The 22,584-nt window shown below is 43.2% G+C and overlaps 1 protein-coding gene across 1 annotated transcript; it reads left to right on the top strand.

Annotated features, from left to right (window-relative positions):
- Positions 1–1,051: 1,051 nt before the first annotated feature.
- On the top strand, positions 1,052–11,308 carry rnd1b (Rho family GTPase 1b). The gene is made up of 5 exons (XM_079274157.1): positions 1,052–1,270; positions 1,738–1,825; positions 7,451–7,560; positions 7,743–7,877; positions 8,256–11,308. The coding sequence occupies exons 1-5, from the start codon at positions 1,151–1,153 to the stop codon at positions 8,499–8,501; spliced, it is 699 nt and encodes a 232-aa protein (XP_079130283.1). The 5' UTR covers positions 1,052–1,150; the 3' UTR covers positions 8,502–11,308.
- Positions 11,309–22,584: the final 11,276 nt, after the last annotated feature.

Genomic DNA, 22,584 nt, shown 5'->3' with positions numbered 1-22,584 from the left:
CCTACACAAGTCAGAGCTGTGTATGATGACAACAAGACATATTGGGCTGTAAAACACAGACAGAACCCAGCATGGGAGGTGAATGATATACAGGCTGTTTGAGAACAAAGGCAAATTGCTTTTACCCACCGCGGCAAAAACAACAGCTTTGATTGGCAACAGTAAGTAAATTAGCCAGTAGGCTGCCAGACACAGGGGAAGGAAGCTAATTGACTTTAATCTTAATTGTCCTTTTCCTAACAATGAGATGCTGTTTCCATACAGTAATAACCTTCAGGGTATGAAAGTCACTGTCTGTGTGTCTCTCCAGGGGTTTGACACGCACAAGACCTCTGACTTGACCCTGTGGGCAGCCGATATAGCTGGTCCCCTATCAGGGGGCCTCACACCATCCCACTGCAAGTCAACATGGTTCTATTATACTGAGCACAGGGCACAGATCACATTGCCTTTTGATCAGCAAACAGTCAATGAAACATTCTTTCAATCGTATACGTATCGGTTTTAGAAGACTGTCAGATTGACTGTAACTAGAAATGTTGAATTTAGGAGGAATTTGAACCGTTGTTTGGATTAAATTGACATGACTCTCTAGTGCAGATCAGAGCAAACTAATTAGTCCACTGTGGATTGGTCTATCAGTCCCATTGTCCTCAGCCAGTGTTATGGTATTGATCCAGCCAGTCAACAACCTCATCCATCAATCAGCAGCAGGCCAAGTGACGGAACCCACAGGTGACAAAAACAGAAGTCTGCAGTGACTGACTGCCGCTGGCTGCTGCGTTTCATAAGCCCTGACAACTAAAGTTAAAAGAGTTTTACATTAAATGATGAAACTCCTCTTGCAATGCAATCATGCACTGTACTCAGTGCACAGAATCTTTTATAAAATCACTGTTTATACCGCAGCTGTTCGATCATCCTCGCCTTTGCTCTCTGGGAACAGCACTGAGAAGCCTGTGGAATGGTGAGCTCCTATTGGCTGATGCTCGTCTGTATAAAGACCCGCTGTGGCAAATTAAATCAGATCAACTGCGAGCATCCTCCGAGAATCACCGTCCTTGCTCGACCACACTGGCAGGATTTCTGTGTTGCATTGCTTCTTTATTTCAACATTTTCTGCAACAAACACTGGGTCATCACTGCCACCATGAAGGAAAGGAGAAATACACAGCCGCTGGTGGTGAGGTGTAAACTGGTTCTTGTGGGAGACGTACAATGCGGAAAAACGGCGATGTTGCAAGTCCTGGCGAAGGATTGCTATCCAGAGGTATGTTGTAATGTGGCTCCTGTTCGTGACAAATTAACTCAACGCGTATGCACATACAGCTGTTCTGTAGTAACCAGAGCGCTAAGTTATCTTAAAATGATTAAATGTGGCAGAAAAAAAAACGGTGCGCATGTTGCAGAGTCAGTTTTCATGCGCATTTTTTTTTTATAACATGTGCTCTTGGTTTATTTTGCATGCATTTACCGTAATACCTTAAGGGGCATCAGTTATTTTATCGCATAATCAATGGAATTGTATTCCTTACACATTAATGCTTGTTTCATGTTATACTGCTGTGCGCAATATTTCTTGCAGCTGCAGTGATTAATGTGATTGATTGATTCGAAATGTATTCAAATTGAACGGGGAAACATTTTTTTATTTTTTTATTAGCCGGATTAATTCCAATACCTGTAGCTGACATACGCCTCCACACTAATGGCCCCATGCTGTTTATTGCTCCCCAGACCTACGTGCCCACGGTATTTGAAAACTACACAGCCTGTCTGGAGCTGGAGGAGCAGCGAGTGGAACTCAGTCTGTGGGACACTTCAGGTACCTGATCACATTGTCTCTGTCGATCCGGCCTATCATGGCCTGCCATTCTGCCTGCAGCACGGAGGGAGACTATTAGGCAATGCGCAGTGAATGGGATGAGTGTCTGTCTCAGCTGCGTCTTAGAATATCTTCCGAGATATTCTTCTTTTGGTAGCAAGACATGTAATTGTTATAACCCTGTCCATTTTGGAATAAAGGAGATAATATCATTGTGGTGTTTGATTACATAAAGGCTAATGGGCAGGCCTCGTACTCTTTGTTTTCATCCATCGCTGAGGCACAAAATGTGCACTTGTTGAACTGCAGAGTCTCAGTCATCTTTCATTTCTAAATGTCAGAAGATTAAATGTCCTGAAATATCACCTGATGCTTTTTGCACATGTTAAGATAAAGGGTTGACAGATCTACAAGTACATTTCTGTGCCTAATATGTTTCACTGGAAACTAGAGACAGGGATTATTCCGCTTCACTTGTTGTTAATGCTGACTTTGTGCATCATATGTTAATTTACACTAAGCGTGAAAAAGAGGGTCAATGTGTCAGTGTGGATCTCCCCGGCGATCTGCTGTTCGGTGTATTGACCTGGATACTGTGAACACGGGTCTGCAGCACCTGTTTGATTCCCTTCATGCTCACTGCACAACAATTCCTCTTTCAGCCCATTTATCCCTCTCCATCCACGCTAGAGCCGGACGTATCACTATGTCACTGTGGCTGAGCAAGTTGGCTTGTGTGGCTTTTTCTGCATACGTGTGTCTGTGTGCAACAAATCCTTTATGTAACAGACCCACTTGTGTGAGATGATGCAGTGTTTACCCCCACACACACACACATTATCCAAAAGCGGCAGGGAAAAAGTGAGTGTAATTCCCTCCCCAGACCACAAATCCTGCTTTTTAATCCCAGACTGTGGACTTTTGGTCAGGCCAGAATGGGCCTGGTGCCGGGGTTGATGGGCAAACAGAGAGACATCCTGTTGAGCAGGAAGGTTTTCTGGAGCAGACAGGAGGCAGCTCAGAAACTCTGGTGACCTGCATTTGCCTCCATATGCTGCTGCTCTAAACAGCATGATGCAGGGGATTAAGACTCTGAATCGGTCCACTGGGCCGTCTTGACTTTCTCTTTCTCTCTTTCTTTTCTTCTTCGTTCTTACACTTGTATGTGGAGCTTTTCTGTTTCAGTTTACACTTTTCTCCTGCCCATCTTTCACTGTATTAACTCTTTTCTTCCCTCTGTTGACCCCTTTCTCTGTCTTTTCCTCGTTACCCATGCACATTCCAAAATTGCACTGGTTAGTTTGTGGCTAATTTGCATCACAGGGAAACAATGAATATACACAGTAATAAAGCTAATGTGACTTACATACAGTTGTGAATTACACAGTTAAATTGGCGGCAAAAGGCATCACATAAAGTTATTCATGATTTGAATATTATTATTTGCAACACACTTTAGGTTTGATTTAAATAATGAATTTGCACTCTCTTGTCTCCAGTGAGAATACAACTTCAATCACATCTCCTCCCTATCATTTGTTACAGATGACTCTCGTGTATCTCATGTCAGGCTGCAGGTAATGGACGACACCCACAGGGGCTATTTGTTGGCCACACCATACAGTTTCTTCTTCTTACTGTAATTTGGTCTAATTGCGTGGCGTTGTGCTGCTGCAGCCCTACCCGACTGAGAGGGTCCTCTCATTATCCTGACTCCTGTTCATTGATTGGACTGACCTCATCACTACCTCCACATGGCAGGCAGCTCCTTCTCCCAGCCCAGCCATGGATTTACAGGCCAAAATCAATCCACCGGTTTTAATCAGCCCGGTCCGATCGGACATGTGGGGGGAGAGACAAAGAGGAGAAGGCGAACATCGTCCACTGGGTATAACTCATGAATAGTGAATAATGAAACTCGTTATGGTGTTAGTGGGTAATAAATTTCAGGTTGAATGGTCTTGCTGATAAAGCCTTTGCGTTTTAGAAGATATTGTATTTACACTGTAATTATTTATTGTATGATTAATGAATGAGACACATTTGTAATGAACCCAATATCCATTTAAGCTGATGAAACCATCTGTATGATTGTAAAGGAGAGGCATTGATAAATGACAATAATCATGTGCATGGATTACCATGATAGTTGTCTATCAACAATTAAATGTTAGAATTGAAATTACTGATTGTATATACGCCTAATGGCTTGTTATTAGTAATTTAGGGTTCAGTCTGTTTTAAGGCTGCAACCATTTTGTTGGTTGCAGCCTTAAAGCCGTAAACTCATCTAGGCAGATGAATTCTATCCAACAGGCTGATCGAACTGACAAGACTTACAAATACAAATTTTAACAACTCAATTTCTTTCCTCTGAGGCTCTGATTATGGCTTTATGAAAGATTACTAGCAGAATACACTTTTAATTCAATGCATGTCATGGCTTTACATTTTTCAAACCATCTGCTGTTGGAGCCAACTTCAAAATCCAGAGTGGGATGAGCTTTGACAATGTCAAGTTACAAAGTAAAGCTTGTTACCAGCTCAACGTGGTGATGCTCAGGGACAAAGGGCCGTCCCCCCGTCTCCCTGCAGGGGTCTTCAGAAGTGATTCTGACTGGCTCTGGCATGTGAAACCAGGGAACAACCGTCTGACGCAATGTAGTGTGTTTTTTGGCCTGGCTGTGAAGTCCGTAGTTATCAGCTGCAGCAGCAGCAGCAGCTTGTCGGCCGAGTGTGGGTGGAGGGGCAGGGCTACTCTCATCCCCAAATCTGTGAGTCATCCCATCACTGGATCATTACTCTGTCTGACCCCTGCATTCTCACTGACGAGGAGTGTGCTAATGATGAAGATAGGCTATGTCGCTCAGTTGATTGAGCACACATGCACAAAAATACCCTCACAGTCTCACTCATGCACACACAGAGAAAGCAGATCCTCCCCTCCCCCACCTGTACGCTCAAACACAAGGCCCGTCGTCTAGGCCTGCGAAGCCTGCTTCTGCTCTGGCCCAATTTCCAACCGTGACACTAAGCTCTGGGCACCGCACCATCAATACGGATGGAGTTGAGCTCAGCTGCAGGAGTTTGGTTATGCTCTTTTCTTTTCCTTCCATTCCCCAGTTAGTCAGCCTCACTCTCCATGTTTCATGCCTCAGAAACTCTCCATCTGTTGTCGAGGCATGCTGTTGAGAAAAGGGAAGCATTTGGAGCAGGCTCTGCATGCGTGTTGATCTATCCAAATCTATTCTTTGGGTTGTTGCAATGGAGAGAAGGAGGGAAGCGAGGGAAAGCGACAGAGACTGGTACTCTGTGATATCAGACTGCAGGGGGTGAAGGATTAATGGCATAGGAGGGCTCTTTGTGATCTACCTCAGTAGGCTACACTCCTGCTTTCCCTCCTCTCTCGCTTTTCCTTGACACAATAGAAACAACTGTTTCTTCTAGGATTAGAAACTGGGTCTTGGAGTGTCTGGAGAGTGCCGCTAAGGCTGATGCTGCACCCAAACAGCATGTTGTGGAGCTTCAAATACCAATATTTACACATTCATATCATTTTTTATTGAATTCCTTTGGAGGTAGGATACATATGCCGACGAATCCTGCATCCTTCATACAAAAATAGATTTCTTTGAAGAAGAAAACATCCTCGACATTCCCTCCATCTCCCCTCCCTCTTGACAGGGTAACTCATTTGTCACCTGTAATTTCAAAGGGCCTTGGACCCCCTGTGCAGCTTTCCATCGACTGCTGCATTTAGATCAGTGGCCATTGAATGCAGAATCACACCAGGTTCCTGGCTGCGTGATAACCTCCTGAGGGTGATTGAGAAGATTGATAGAGCACTCTGCCTCTGATTCTCCTATGAGACACCTTAGAGTCCCCACACACATGCACACACTCGTCCTAGTGGTGCTAATTGTTCTGATTTTAATGTGTGTCAATTTTCACAGTCAGCAAACGCAAAGTTGTCTCACAGAGGAGCGTGTCTTTTCAACTCAGCCCGAGGTGTAAACGGTGTTCGGGCAATAATGTAATTTGCATTCTTAAGGTGTTGAAGTCTGTAAAAATACAGCCGTAGTAAATCATTTAGTTTAATCACAATGTCTCAGTTAATTTGCTACTTAACAGTACAGTGTTTTTTCTATCCAAAGGCTTAGAAACAGAGTTTTAATACAACAAGTCCCTTTGTCCCTGAGGAATTTCATCGCAGCTTGTCATTATTCCGCTCACAGCGCCCGGCAGCTGGCAAATTCAGTTCTACCCTTTGATAATGTGGAAAGTCATCAAGTATTCATGAAACTGATCTGAATGCACACATCCATGTTGTGTGTGCTTGTTCATATGTTTCCTTCTGATGCATTGTTTTCTACGCTGTAAATCAATTAGGATGGTTGTGTAATATCGAACGAGTAATTACACAGGCGGCTTTTGTCATCTGTAGCTATAAGAGGAACACTGAATCCCTTTTGGGATTCACACAGAGCCTAAAGTAAACATGTTAATCCCATTGAGCAGTTCCTCGTCTGTTTCATCTGATCACCTCTGGCTGCTGCCAATAGTGAGTCTGCGTGTCACCAGGTGTGGTTTTGTGTCTTTGTGTGTGACGGATGTCTGTCTGTGGTCCCCGACTCTGTTGCAGTGCAGAGGAATGTCCCCAACAGGAGGTGGGTGGGCAGTTTGCGGTGTAAAGTGATTGATTGGCAGTTAAAGCGAGCCTTTATGGTGAGGTGGGAGGAATGCCTGATGTAGATGGTGGATTCCAAGGCTGTTGCTGTGGTAACAGAGGGACTGAAGGTATTGCGCGCTGAGCAGAGGATTTTTGGGGGGTGGTGGGTGGTTTACTTAAGGATTCTGAGCATGAGTGGGAGCGTCTGCCTGCCCCTAGCCCACCGTTCCACTTGCGTAATCTACTGCAAGAGGAGATCAATGAGGATTTAGGGCTCGATTGTCATCTTCTCTCCCTCTGAAATGCCAGCAGAGGATATAGGAGCAGAGGAAAGAGCAGTTTCAGGGACAGCAGAGTGAGGCTCAGCAGGAGAAGCGATGCCGATTGCACGTAATCCCTGCAGCTCCCTCATTCTGCCTCTGCCACTCTGCTGCTCGATCACCCTTTTTGCACAGCAATCAATTCCGGAAACAATCTAGTTAAAATGAATTACTCATTTACTCTTAATTAAGCATTTTACAAAGCTAATTTTGTCTCGATCCTTGTGCCTTTGATATGAAAACATGCCTGTTAATGTGGCACCAGAAAAGAGCGGTGAGCTGCAAGTCTGACCTCAAAGTTTTAAAAATATCAAAAGGCCTTTCTCCATCAAACACTCAGGAACAATACAAGTCAAAGAGAAACAAAGAATGGAAGCGTGTTACCATTTCACCATGAAAATGAAAGGAGGACCTTTGGCAGTATTTCAAAATGGCTGCAGTGCAATATTCTTCTGAAACGTTTGTCTCACATAGCAGCAATATTCAGCACTGCACTCATTCTGCTTCAAGTCCCTGTGGTCAAAAGGGGCTGCACTGAAGGCACTGATGGCACATGGAGCAACTTGAAATCAGATGCCTGTGTTTTTATGGTTTGTCTTGTCATTTATCCACGTTTTCTGTTTTCTGCCCTCTAAGGTTCTCCATACTACGACAACGTGAGGCCCCTGTGCTACAGTGATTCAGATGCAGTTTTGCTGTGTTTTGACATCAGCCGTCCTGACACTGTGGACAGCAGTCTGAAGAAGGTAATGTCTTCAGGACTTTACGTTAAAGTGATGTTTCACCGATGTGTACCGTTGTACTTAATATCCGCAATTCCCTCAGATTTAGCCTGCTTTCATCAGAGTATACCTTACGACAGGTGATTATTTACTGTACACTGTGGCAAAATGGAGCCACTGAACTGACCGTCCTTTGCTGTCCACAGTGGAAAACTGAGATCCTGGACTTCTGTCCGAGCACACGGATCCTGCTCATTGGCTGTAAGACCGACCTGCGCACAGATGTCTGCACGCTGATGGAGCTGTCCAATCAGAAACAGACTCCCATTACCTATGAGCAGGTGAGACAAAAGAAGTAACACAAAGAGTTGTTCAGGAATATAATATAGTCAACGTCGGATTAAAAGCAGTCACAGAACAGGTATGACAACCACACTTAAATAGTACACTTGCTTAACTTTTCATGTTGAGGCTTTATTTATGTCAGGAACCTATGGATATATTGATATATATCACATCTTGCATAGCATGTACACTTCCACAGGAGCAGTTATTTCCAGCTGGCATTCTCGTTTTTTTTTATTTCACAGCCATTTTATGAGCTTTCAGGGCATTTCTTTCTGAAGACCACACTACATTGTGACCCTGGTGCAAATAGAAAACAATGAAAATGTATTAAAGGACATTATGAACAGCATCATTCATCACATTTATTGCAGGGTTCTGCTATGGCCAAGCAGCTGGGTGCAGAAGCTTACCTGGAGTGCTCAGCGTTCACCTCGGAGAAAAGCATCCACAGCGTGTTCCGCACCGCAGCGATGGCCTGCATCAACAAGCTGCAGCCTCTCCCGAAGCCAAGCCCCACCCGCCGCCTGTCCAAAAGACTTCTCCACCTGCCCAGCAAGTCGGATTTGCTCTCCTCCACCTTCAAGAAGGAGAAGACCAAGAGCTGCTCTGTCATGTGAGTGGAGACGTCCTGGGTTACAGTCCACACATGCAACCCCCAGCCCCTGCCTCTTTGGTCTCGGGGAAGGGGGGGTGGGCATGATGGTTTCATCAGGGCTTCCTGCTGAATCCTTCCCTCATCCCCCCGAAAACCAAACACCCCTCAGAAGAGGTGGACACTTCCCTGTCCACTTGCTCCTGAACCTTTTAGCGCACATCCATCTTTTTGTTCCACTACTGTTTATCTTGCTTTCAGAGACACAATATCAGTCAAGGTTTGATCATCAAGCTGTCATTTTTTCCACCTGTAAACAGTATGCAACTACAATCTATATGATTTTACTATCTCTAGGCACATGTTGATTTTGTCCAAATTGGAAATGTGCAACGTGTGACGTTTAATCTTGTGATGTAAATGCCTCTCAGACAATTCAATGGATATTTTTCTAAGTACAAAAATAAATCTAGCATGAAACCGTCAGGAATTAGCAGCATCCTGTACCTCCCTCTTAGTAAGGTGTGTGAGGTGTGAAATAGCTTGTTGCTGGTGTCCCCATTTAGGCCTGTGAAAGCACAGAGATGTAGAGGGAGTAGTGGGACAAACCACAGTGAGAGCTATTACATAGAGAGCTGTTCTCGTTGTCTCAGTGGTGATGAGTGCAGGGATGAGAGCTGTGAGCACAGGCTGCTGCGCAGACAGCAGTCTCTAGACCATTTCAACCTCTATGGATTGTTAATGCATGGTTGTGTAGCTCTGGACAGCGCTGCTCCAAAGGCTTTCAGTGCTGAAGAGGGTCTGTGTATACGACACAACTGCAGAAATGAGGAAACGCAAAAAATTTAATTAAAAAGGTGTTTAGTTGGGCTTCCGGTATCTCTGCCGTCACAGCTATAGTCTATTTTGAAATACTGTTTTCGTAATGGGACAGACACATTTTAAATGATGAGAAAGGATGCGTTTATATAAAAAAGCATAAAAGCAGTTCAATGCAGAGCGGTGGAGTGATATGTATGAAGCTGTGGCTGGTTAATGATGCCAGTCAAAGTGTCATGAGGCATTTTTAAAAGCATAGGATGACACTAACTAAGTCAGGCCGACTGCTAATGGGAAAATCTGGTTTGCAGTTTCAAACATTGCTCGGAAAATATTTGTAGCATTGCGTTGTTGACAGTTTTTCAACAATTCACAAATGGTATGCAGTTTTGAAAAAATGCCTTTCATATCCCGGAAGTCAATGAGATATTTTGACTACTGTAATAAGCCTGTGGATTTCTCTCATTTGCAACAATCCAATGTAGCACTCCCAACCTGACTCTACTCTTCCAAGATGACTAGTTTTGTGTCGTACACTCCTGTTAATCCATTTACCTTCAATAAGCAGCACTTACTGTAGGTTACGGCAACTACGAAGCAAAAATTTGGACCCTTTTCAGAGCTTAAATCTTTGGCTTCATGGTTATGTGTGTGCAGCATTGATCTCTGTGCTTCTAACCATAAAGCAATAACGATTTAAGTGTGTGTGATGCAAGACAACCTGTGCGGCAATAAAGATGCAGCTTTGTGATTACTGTCATGCTATAGCTCTCCATGGACATCCATGATATAGACTGGAACCATCTCTGCTGTATAAAGAGGCTGCTGCTCTGTGTTTGCCCCTCCTCCTCCGTGTTAGTAGCCACTGGTATATAGAATAATCAATGACAATGTCCTACTGTGAAATAGATTGGTGTACGTGAATAAGAGGGAACAACACTCTTTGAGTTGGAGATGCTAAAATTTGCTGTCAATTTACATAATCATAATAAAAAAAAGTGTTGAGGCAGCAGGACTTAAATTAACTACTTGAGTGAGTTGACAATATATACTTAAAAAATTGCAAATCTACTTCAAAAGTCTATAAATCATCTTGTAAAAAGGGCTAGTGCGTGGAGGGAAAAAAATAAATGATGTGAGGGGAACAAGTAATTAAAAGGCACAGGCTGGCCCTGTCCAAAGAAAGCTATTTTTCCATTCTTTGTTTATCTGGTTGATGTGTATTTTTCTTCTTTTTTTTTGGTATGTAAAAGCATGATGTGAGTCCCGGTGTTGTTTTAGAAATATCTCTCAGAGATGGTTGTAGCGTTGTCATGGAGCTGTGGACTGTCCCCGGTAGTCGGAGGAACTTAATGTGGTGATTTGCACAAAGGCTTCCAGTTCATGTTCACACACCAAATTCCTCAGCATTGCCTAGCAACAATTCAGCATAGGAAACATAGACTGGCTCTCGGGTTGGTTGTGTGGACAGAGAGGGTTGGCTCACAAGCAGACATCCCCACATCCATTATTACAGCGTCCATTACGCATTTATTGCCGGGCTTGTTTAAAAAAAAAAAAAAAAGCATTTCTTGATATTTTTCTTTGGGTTAGGGAGCTGATGCCAGGCCTTCTGAAGATGGGATAGATGGGCGGCTCACGGACCATGTCAGTTAATATGCAGCCTTTGTGTTGTAGTCAGTGTGTGGTACAATGGTGCAGTCAAACTCCTAAGCATGTCCTATTAAAGTTGTATGATTGTACATACCGTCTCTTGTTTTATAATCATTGTAAGGCAAGGCAAGTTTATTTGTATAGCACATTTCAACAACAATGTATGTTGGATGTAAGACATCTTCAAGGATGTCAAATCAAAATATTGTCGTTGATGTGAATATTTAATTGGTAGCTATTTTTGCCTTTTTTTTATTGACATGTACATTTGTTTAAAATCTATTTTGGAAATTTGACTTTTTTTCCTTTTTGTTTTTGTTTTTTTTGCTGTGTTGAATAAAGCTTGCCCTGTCCGGCACCCATGAATGGTTGTTCTCCTGTCATTTGAAACTTGAATCATTAACAATTCATTACTGAAAAAACTTCACTCTCTGTGATGATATGCTTTACAGTAATATACGTTTCACAGTGTTGACTTAAATAATCTGACTATGAATTAAAATTGTTCCTCAAGATAAACTCCAAATAAAACGGCAAGTGGTGAGATTAATTATGTATTTGGATATCAATTGTTTTCTAAATAAATTCATACATGAAATAAATATTATTTATGTACACCCACTGTTAAGTTAAGTGTTGAGTGATCCCAGAATGCAGCACTCAGACTCTGAAAGCAGATTAAAAGGTTGATTGCAAAACTCTTCTTTCTGAATAGAGATAATGACAAACGAGCAAGGCAGAGAGGTAAGTGGTCCTGGGCTGGTTCTGTGGCTCAACAGACGGGAACGGGGGCTGGGTTTGACAACAGAGAGAGAGAACAAGCAGGCAGCCAGAGATCTTAGTGCAAGGACACAGATGATGAAGTCAAAGACAAAAAAACAAAACAGGGACTCTCACAAGAACTACTTTGGTCCAAGACCGCAGCTTCGACTGTGGTAGACGTAACAATCTGGCCAGGACTGAGAGGAGAAACAGAACTGATATACTGCAGCAGTTGATTAGCTGATTAGACTCAGGTGTGCCAGCTGCCACAGCTCAGGAAAAGGAGTAACCAAACCATCACACAGACACACAGGGAGACCACAACGAGAGGCCAGGGAAAACATGGCATGACACTCGATAAATTCAGAGTAGTATCCCTCTTGTTTCATCTTTTTTCACAGTTTGATTCCATGAAATGTTCAAATACAGTATTTTGCATTTGACTGTTGAGATGCCTCTGACTGAAACATACCTTTGACGTCCATCCAGTTGTCTTACCTTCAGGTGTTTTAAACATTAGTATGAGATACTGATTTTGAAACTTAAATCAAAACTGGCACATTGATCAAAAAGCCTTAAACATAGTTTTAAAATGCAATGATGATGCCCATCTAGTTTAAACCCTCCTGTCATTTATCTGATCACACACTTCTGAAAGTGTTGAAATGAAAGTGAACAGAATTCTCCAGTAGTGTATCACTTCAATCATCTCTGTAGGAAGTGAGGCGCTTATCTTTTCCACTCCATCAGTGCTAATAATTCTTCAACAGGCTCTGTGTCACCGCACGCATGCAGAGCATGTCTCATTAAGGATAGAACTAATTTAAATAAAGATGCATGGGGGATTACTTCATCCCATAACTAAGATCATAGTCGTTGATTATCCGGGAGTTATTATCACAGACTGAGAAAGAAAAATGTGTCATTCGGAGGTGTACCTGGGAAATGATTAACAGCATAATAAGCATAAGGAGGAAAGTTTTGACAGCACCTACAAAGTAAAATACATCCTTTGATCAACAGATGGATCGATAGACAGACAGATAGACAGATAGGAATCATCCTTACAGGTTGTTGGAAATCATCACAGCTTCTCCTTCTCTACTAAAGATGCACATGGCTGCTGCTCTCATCTGTCTTCAAACCCGCCACATCTGGTCGCTGCCATCTGCAGAGGTGTCTAAAACTGGCCTGGTGCCACAGATGTGCCCTCACATTGCCTCGTCTTCGTTATATGGAACAACATTATCGTGCATTTGGAGTCGTGTTTCCGTCCACCTGATGAATTGAAGTCCAATATTCACTCTACTTTTATCTCTATTTTAGTCTCCACCAACTCCTGAGTGAAGTATCGGACTTTTTACCTGTTAAATGCTCCACATGTTCATCAGCTAGTCACTGCGTCTGTCTGTTTTTAGTGATGAGCAGGTAGTGTACAGTGGGTTTTTAGAGTTGTTTATGTTGAAAACAGCTTCCTGCTGTCAGAGGCCAAGAACAGTAACGTTGCTGCAACATTAAAACAATGAGCTGAGAAACATTGAAATGCTCATAGAGCTGAAGGGAACTGCAGTGTTGAGTGACAATTATCTGTAGGGCAAAAGTATTAATAACAGGAGCTTTAATCTTTTTCACCAAAAGAGCTTTCTTTCTTCTGTTTTTGGGGACCATTGCTGCAATTGCAATTGACATTGCAAGAATCCAGCGAGCAGCAAGTTCAGGGTTCTTGCTGCTTATACTGAAAAAAAAGAAAAAATCCTGCTTCTAAAAACAAAATGAATCATGGGATGTCAGTTTGGCGGAGGCTGAAGGACCTGAGGTAGAGGCTGACATTGTACACATGCAGCCACACACACTGGGTGTGAGGACATGTAAATGGCCCACATACGCTGTTAGTCGTAGTAAATTAGGCCAACATCTGGACAGGCACAGAGAGTTCAATTGCCCACTCAGCTGTGGCTTGTACCTCGAGGACTCGGTTAAGGAGAAGTGGCATCATGGCACAGTCCAGTGAGTTCAACCCTGCCATTTTGTTAAGGCTTTGCCATACACAGCCACCTTAGAAAAGTTCTTTGTCTCCTATACAAACAGTGGGTCATTTTGACTGAGGATCACTGTGTTGCCATGGACAAAAGCAGGAGAGGGAGGGTATTTTCCACACAAAGCCAATTTAATGGATGTAAAACACAGTGGATTAATTCTGATTCACACAAATGTCTGACTAATCAGAATATCAATCCACATCACAAAATTAAATTCATAAAAGTGCTAACATCATTATCTCTCTGGTGAAATTAAAAATCGAGATTGATGATGGATGATTCTCCTAGTCGTTGTAGTTATAGTGATTTGTGTTCTAGTTCAAAAGTAGGCGCGACCAAAACACAAATAGGATTGAGACCTGACAACGTAGCACAATGAGTCAGTGTTCAAGCCGGACTGGAGAGTTTTTCTGCGGCTCTGGACGGTGGTGTACAAAGGGTGATCTGAGGCAGCACTGAGGGCTGTGCACTCAGTGCTGTTGTGCACTATTTACAGCATGTTCCGAGTCCTCACAAAGCTCTCTGCAAGGACGCGACATCCCAACAAGCACGTTCCAGAAGTGACCTGTCACTTTATGTTTCTGTTTTTGTGTGCAGGCAGATTCAACTCCTCCCTGTTGTCATCTTGAAAAATATTTAAAAAAAACAGAGCTATTTGTGCAGATGTGTGCTAATCTTTGATTACTGATGAGGTGTGAAGAGGTGTTGAGTCCTGCAGTGTGTGCTTGCTCTCTCTCTCTCTCTCTCTCTCTCTCTCTTTCTCACTCTCTCTCTCTCTCAATGAGACACACACACACCAGATTCTCTGCCTCTGCCGCAGTGCAGGGCAGGGCCAGAATATCTAAACCCATCCATTTCCAATTCAGCCAGTTTGCTCTCAAAAAGTGGTGGTATAGGATGTACCAGGACATGATCACACAGCATCCCTTTTATCCTCACTATCTCTACAGAATATCCTGCTACGACTGGCAATACAATTGAGATTTTTTTTCATATGATATTCTTTTATAGACATATTAGAATTAGGGTTTAAAGATTCTGAGAAACTTCAAATATATTTTTTTCTTATTTTACTTGTTGGTTTCTTTAACAAAATCCTCAGCCTTCAATCACATCGTCTGCATCATCACTTTACGCACACAGCGCCAGTAGCTGTTCACCCGAACAGGTCTTTCTTCTGTTCATTGAGGACTTAACACTATGTTGCAGCTCCTCCACCACCACCCCACCTCTCTGTGTGACCCCTGACCCCAAACTCCCTCCTGTGGTTAAACCTATACGGCTCCCCTAGAGCTCTCTCTTGACCTTGTGTTTCCCTGGCAGCACCACCAATGAGCTCAGTCAAATGTGAGCAATTGTTTAATGTTCCCTGTGGCCACAGTGGCTAAGCACAAGTTGTGCTTCTGAAACTGGACGCTGTTTTTCAAAGGAATCGAGAAATCGCTCTGTTGTTTTTTAGGACACATTTTTGTGCATTAACTGGGATGGACCACAAACATGTCGGTGGCACAAGTAATGCAAATAGAGCAGATGTGGGCTGGATGAGTATTCATCGGTTTATTCTAATCCGTATACGCTGTTTGTGAGTGTGAGCTTTGCCTCTGGTTCATGTTTACTCACTTCTATTTGCCAGAAGAGCACATTTCCTCTATCTTGTTTACATGAAATGGCAGGTATTTGTTGGTAGAAAATAAAAATGCGTCCATTTTTGTCTCACATCATACAAGGGTTGTTATGTTGTGCATGACTTCACACGACGTTTTAGTGCTTTATGTATGTAGCCTATGTTTCAATTTTGATATATAAGGACACTCGATGAAAACGCTGGTGTTGTGTTTGTTTCTAAGGCTGTGTTGGGGCGACCCTGGCTTACTGGGTAGAGAGGGTGGTCTGCCAACCGAAAGGTCACCGGTTCGATCCTCAGCTGCACCGTGTCCTGTGTCGAAGTGTCCCTGAGCAACACACTGTACCCCTAACTGCTCCCCGGGCGCCTGTCATTGGCAGCCCACTGCTCCCTATATATACAGGGATGGGTCAAATGCAGAGAATAATTTCCCCACTGTGGGACTAATAAAGGAATGTTTCTTCTTCTTGGAGACTCTGTTGTGTGTGTTTTATACAGAGGATGTTCCCCACAGTGAGTGTGCCAATCCAAAAACTTACATCCAAAACATAATCACAGTAGACAAACACACGCACACACACACAATATGCACATGCTCTATGCCCTTCTTCGTGATCACTGGGCAACCGCACACAAAGGCGAAGGCGTGCTCTTCTGTGCACAATGTGCCACTGTCTGAGCACGAGAGGATGAGGAGGAGCACCAGGCCGCACACAAACACACACAAACACACACACAGTGGATTTGGCAACGGGCCACATCCTACGTGTGTCTGCACAAGCCAATATAACATGGAGGCATCCAGTACATCACCGATAAGCGCTGTCCTCTCAGCTGTGCCAGTTCAGGGTCCGGTGCTTTGTCCTTCATGCTGATTAAAATGTGAGATTGGGTCAGCTGTGGCAGACTGAGAGCACAGCAGTGATAATTACTCCATAATTACACCATATTGTGTTTCTGCTGTGTTTCACCACCATCATTTTACTTTTTACTCAGTGAGCAAAAGCCCTACATCAAAGTACTCAATCCAAATCTGGCGGCCTAAGCAGATGGATGAACCCGCTGTATAACTGGGAAAACATTAGCAGCCAATAAAAGGACCAGTGCATTCCTGCAAAGAGAGCATGTCTCCATCAGTGATCAGAGTGCATGCATGTGCGTGCATGTGTTTTCCCTTCGGTCCCTGCAGCTACGAGAGAAGTATTAGCAGTGGGGGGAAGGATGGGAGAGAGACAAAGAGGAGGCCGAGGCTACTACAGACAGCACTCTGCTCATTTTTTGTCTTTGCCACTCCTCTTTAGGGAACCATGGCTACCGGCGGGAGCACGTGCCTTTAGTGGTTTGAGAGAGTGCGAGGTGTGTGTGAGGCTTAGTCCGGGATGCACGTGGGTCCAGAGGGCCCTCCCACTGAGCATTAACTCTCCTGCTCCTTCCTGGGGGGGGGGGGGGGGGCTGAAAGAAATGAGGAGCACAGGCCGAGGGGGAGGGTGTGCGGGAAGAGATTGGAGGATATCTTCAATAGCCTAATATCTTTAAGTCTCAACCTAATTTCAATTCTACTTCAACTCGAAGTGGACTTCAAAGAGGGAAATGCTTTATGTTAGCCGTGCTGCAACAAATACGGACACTGGAGTGTTAAAGAGAAACACTACAGCCGAGCAATGACATTGATCCTTAGTGACAGGGGAGCTGTAAAGCACTGACAATACACACAGTCGGGATGTTCTTGCATGTACATACTCAAAGGGGGAGCTGAAGCATCAAGCCAATGCAGATTACATAAGCACTGCATTGGGAAGAGGTCTTTGCTGTCAGGCAGCATCAACAGGAAGCTGAAACGAGCTCAGTTGCAGCTACGATGTGAAGATCAAACGGAGGAAACATACGAGAGGCTTGCTCACTCTTTCTAGCAAAGCTGTGTTTTCAGTGCAATTATTTCAGTGGAATTCGATGTGCTGATCTGCAACAATTTTGTTGTCATGACAACAACAGGTAGCGTTTTTATCTGCGATAAAAGCCTTTTTTTATGAACTAAAGGAAGAGGCAGATGTAAAATGCATGCATTTTTGGGGGGGAAGCAGTTGAGCTGCGCAGGTGCCTTTTCCCAGAAAACGTACCAGTCCTGTTTTACGATCTAACTGCAGTGTGCATCCTCTTGTATTACAGTATAACAGAGGTGTCAAGAGCCTGGAGCAGATTTACAGTGTAAGCCTCAGTCACTGACTCACGGCAGTATTTTCCGCTGCACATGCAGTGCAGATACTGAAGCAACACTATGATACATATGAGACAGCTGATGAACTTAGTAAACATGTCCTGCATGCCAGAGTCTGGTTGGATATGGCTGCCAACCTAAGCATCCATGCAGCCTCCGCCAATCCAACAGTATACAAGACAGAGGCACACACAATTTAGATTATGCCAATTAAATACATAAATGTGTCACAAACTCACACAACAATAACATTTTGCAGATGCACGGGTCAATGTTCACATTTGTCAGACCAGCAGCCTGCAAAGTGCAGCATCACTATCAAGCAGCGTGGGTTAGCACAGCAGTGGTGCATGGTTTCATATTTGAAATCACACGCTAAATGTTTTAGTTCGGCACTATATATTTAACTCGTGGCCCTGTTTGGGAATGCATCATCACCTGGAAAAAGGGGGGAAAAAGAGAAGTTTTCAATCAATGCTTGGTCTCGATACTGGAATGCAGTCTGTTACGAACACATCAGCTCCAAAGATATTCCCGAGGATTTTCATCCGCCCTCTGTCTGTGTCCTCCCTCCCAAAGCTGTTTATTCTTTTTCCTCTGTTTCTTCTTCCCCATCTTTTTGACTCACATATTCCAAGGTTTTTGATTCACAGCTGCTTTGATAAGTAAATATGCATTCCCCCCCCCCCCCCCCCCCAGTTTCTATCCTTCCTGCCTTGATACTGCCTGTAGAAGGCTTAGAGGCACCTTAGTGACAGGAATCCGTATCCCACACTGGCTATGTTTATATTCTCACTCTCTCCCTCTTTCCCTCTCTCTCTCTTTAACAACTGAGATGGCTTTTGATGTAAGAGCTCTTGAGTGGAGATGAAATATTCATAGTTATACATTGCGTTTGATTAAGGTGTTATCATATTACGTTATACACTCATAATTGTTTAGTGATATTTAAAAACCTTTTTTTAAATCTTGCAAATCATGAAATTAAGTTGGCAATCTGGGACTTTAATAGTGTTTGCAGTAGATTTAAATAAATACAGTCAGGAACTGAACTGAATTTTGATTATGAAAATCCTCAAAGATAAAACCCCAGATTCTTTCAAAATGTAGCATATGACTCATTCTGATTTATGTACCAGGACACACTTTAGCAAGAAGGTTATACTCACACAACGTTCTCGACTCCTGCTCTAATTATCTGACATGATTAAGCTTTTTGTTCACTTTTATTATTCGTCTGCTAAACTGCTGAGTGAGCTGTTTGCTGCCATAAGGTGCAGCTGCTCCATTTACTAATTGTAAGAGGTCCTGCTCAGCCCTCTGGAAGTGTGACGTCTTTACATCAACAAACCGCAGGTGAAGCAAGGTACCCACTTCATAACTGCAGCGATTGTCTCGTCTTCGCCGCAGTTAACCTTGAGACACATACAAGCACTGGTTAGAGGTATTACATGTTGTTCTACATGTTTAGCCCGATAGAGGCTCAACCTGAAACATAGTATCAAAAATAGTTTCAACATCATGGGTCAATAAAATCTTTGTGCATCAGCGGGTGCACTCAGCTGCAGCAGAGAATGCTTTTTCAGCCTACACTTTGGCACAGCAATATAAAATATACAGTGTCTTGCAAAAGTATTCACTCCCCTTGGTGTGTTTCCTATGTCGTTGCATTACAACCTGGAATTCATTTATTTCATGTAATGTGATTTAAATCTTTAATTCCAGGTTATAATGCATGAAAAGAGGATAAACGCCAAGTGGGGTGAATACTTTGTGAAGGGACTGTACATTTTATTGTGCTTGAACAAATTCTGGGCATGCTTGTTCACAGGTTTGTGCCTGAGCCCAAATCTTGATATAATAATGATGCTTTCTCTGTGGCGTCTGCAATCTGCCAATTCTTCAGAAAACAACAAATTGCATTTGCCCTTCTGTAGTCTATAGGTTTAAATACATGGGGATGAAATCCAAACACAGGATTTGATATGTAATTTTGACTCCTACTTTTAGATTTATAGAGCAAACTGTACTTTCTATTCACTTGGACATGTATGTCAAGGTACGCCAAACTAGAGAGCTGCTCTATATGAATGAGGTAAAAGGGCTCATTGCTATTCAAGCAGTATCATAACTGGAGCCTCGTTGGGGAACACATACAGTATAGCTGCCGATTCAACCTTCCTAATACACCATCCTGCATCAATACTTGAAATCCGCATTATCACTTACTGATTATGGATACATTACTGTCTGAAGTCTCTTCAGAGGGACACATTTCTGCCAGCATCAGTCTGCTTTTTGTAATAAAAAAAAAGAAACATTTTATCCACTTATGTGAAAAAAGCTCCAGACAGCTGTTGCAGTTGTTCAAAAGAAAGATGGGCTTTGGTTGAGATTCTCGTGACAGAAAGGTCATGCTAGTTGCCATGACAGCCACAGCTAATTGCGCTGACATGAGGCAGTCTGAGAGCGGATGGCCAAGGCCGAGGATGCAGACAGGAAAGACAACAAAAGAGTTTGGCCTTCCTCAATGCACCCAGAAAATATGTCCTAAAATGTATTTGCAGCGGATTTCGTTCAGCTGTTTGATATTTTCAGATAGTTATTGCAGTTTCACACAATTTAGATTATGAGGTTGGGTTTTGTGTTTGATATGAACAAAAACACTTATATAAGCATGTAAACAACTGATTTAAGTTTTGGTAATTACAGGACATTTTAATCTCTCTTACAGAGGGCAGATGATGGAGCTGCTATACTCATATCTCGGCTGTCGCTAATGAAGAACAGCTTGAGCAGAGCATTCAATCTGTGACGTTGACAACCCAGCCAAAGACCCCGATAGTTGCCAGCTCGGCTGTTGTGTCCTGTCTGTAAGGTAAGTCAGTAAATCTGTCAGCGTTACTAAGAAAAGCAGAGGGTCTGTTCTGCTAAATCAGGCAGACAAAAAGCCGTGTAGCCCCGGCTATGAATTAGAGAACAGAATGTAAGAAACTGCCTCGATAAACACACACACAAGTATTCACTAGTGCACATCCGCACTGTATGCACAGATGCAGTCAAGGGCACCAGACAAAAGCCACAGAAGCACAAGCACCCACACACCCACCTTCACTTTGCTGTTCTTAAGCAAACAGCCTCAGGCTCAGTGAATGAGCATGTCAGCGGTGGGCTGACATTCTGTCACACAGAGTGGGGTTTAGAAACAGATGCCTCCTCCTGCCCATTTACATACAAACAGCCTGAAATATCCTTGTACGTCCAAGATTTAGATATGAATACTTTTAATTCAGAGTCGACAGAAAATCTCTATTTCTATCAACTTTTGGAATTAAAACAGGAAACTGTTAAGATATAAAAAAAAACATATACCTTCAAAGGTATGCAACAGTAGGGTACGTCTGGTGGAGTTGATCCTCATTACAGTGCAGGGAGACAAAGAGTAGCGCGCTCTGCACCCAGATAGACAGGTATTTCTGTGATAGGGTGGCTTTACCACCAGAGGATGAGAGGATGAGGAGGCAGGCAGGCAATGTGCCAGGGCTCTCCCCGCAGCCAGAGACACTCTAATTAAGGAGCGCAGTGGGGAGAGGGGGCGAGAACAACAGCTCTGCATTGTCACATAATGATTTTCTTATCATCTCTAGTACAGGAAATGCTGCACATCTCTCGTCTGAAGGGCATGCACGTCTGCGAGCCCCCCGAGTAGCCGTCTATAGTCACACCTAGAAACATGAAATCACCAAAGCCGCGGTGCTATTTCCAGTGCCTGACGGGGAGAATATTAAAGTCATCCTGCCACAACAGAGCAGAGCGACGCTTGATGGAAATGAATGTAAGCAGCTACAGATGCATCGGTCGTAATCCATACACTAAGGGGCTTATTTTCAGTCTGTCGTCAATCCATTTTATAGAGGAGGCTTGCCACTAGCCATTGATGTTGAATCCACCCACAATATTGCTCTGCATAATCAGTGATACATATTTATACCTCTGGTTACACTTGTGTAATTATTTGCATCTATTCAGATGTCCAGATGGACAATGACAGGGAAGGGAAACACCTGCAGAGAAGGGCAAAGAGTCACTCAATTTCAATGTACATTCTGGACGCAAAGTCTTTTTAAGTGAGAGTGCAAACAAAAAGCCAATGCCATTTTCTTGCAGTTTAAACAATATATTTTGCACTTGAACAATAATGCCTGAAGAAATATAGTCAGGTGGGAGGATGTCTTCATTTGGAAAACGTCTTCGGCATGTCACATGGAATATTATGCGTTCAAATGTAGGTTCGATTTCCAGAGAACCTCTCTGTATGTTCACTGCTCAATTTTCCTTTTGTGTCACAATCTGCTCCACTACGTAGAGGCAGTTTTCCAGTCCGCCACTTTCAGTTAATCTTCTGTTAAAATGTCTGAAACATAGTAATAATTCTAAATAAAATATGCAAATATCTAATGGAATAGTCATGAAGTTGTATCAGGTATGTGCTACTACAGCAGAAAGGAAAATAATTAGTAGATTTTAAAAAACAAAACATAGACAACAGTTAATAGAAATCAGGGACGAGAGAGGAAAAAGAATGATTATAAGTAATGAGTGGAGTGGACTGATGAATTATGGGAGAAAAGGCAAGTGTGGGGGGTTAGGTTTGACCAGATGGGTCCTGGTCTGCTTTGTGAGAGCACCAGATGCCCTGAGATCCTGGGCCACAGAAATGCCTCCAGCCGCTCAACACCAGAGTGCTAAAGAGGCCGAGCCCAGTAACTCCGCCTTGTCACATGTGCACTCTTTCTGATATAGAAGTATAGGTTAAAAGGTGTTGTCCTCTTCCCATAACTCTGTACTGTTGCCACTAAGAAGAAGAGCATCTGGATATACTTCATTTCAGTTGTACCTTTGGTCAAATGGAAGTTGGTCAGAGAGCCTGGCGAAAAGCAAAAACAGAGCTTGTGTGTCCTGCGTTGCTGCATTAAAAGAGACGTGAGCCAATACA

Source organism: Melanostigma gelatinosum, assembly GCF_949748355.1.
Source record: "Melanostigma gelatinosum genome assembly, chromosome: 8".
In the NCBI taxonomy this organism is placed as follows: domain Eukaryota; kingdom Metazoa; phylum Chordata; class Actinopteri; order Perciformes; family Zoarcidae; genus Melanostigma; species Melanostigma gelatinosum.
Note: the sequence above shows the minus strand (reverse complement) of the source record. Positions and strands in the feature narration are given on the sequence as shown.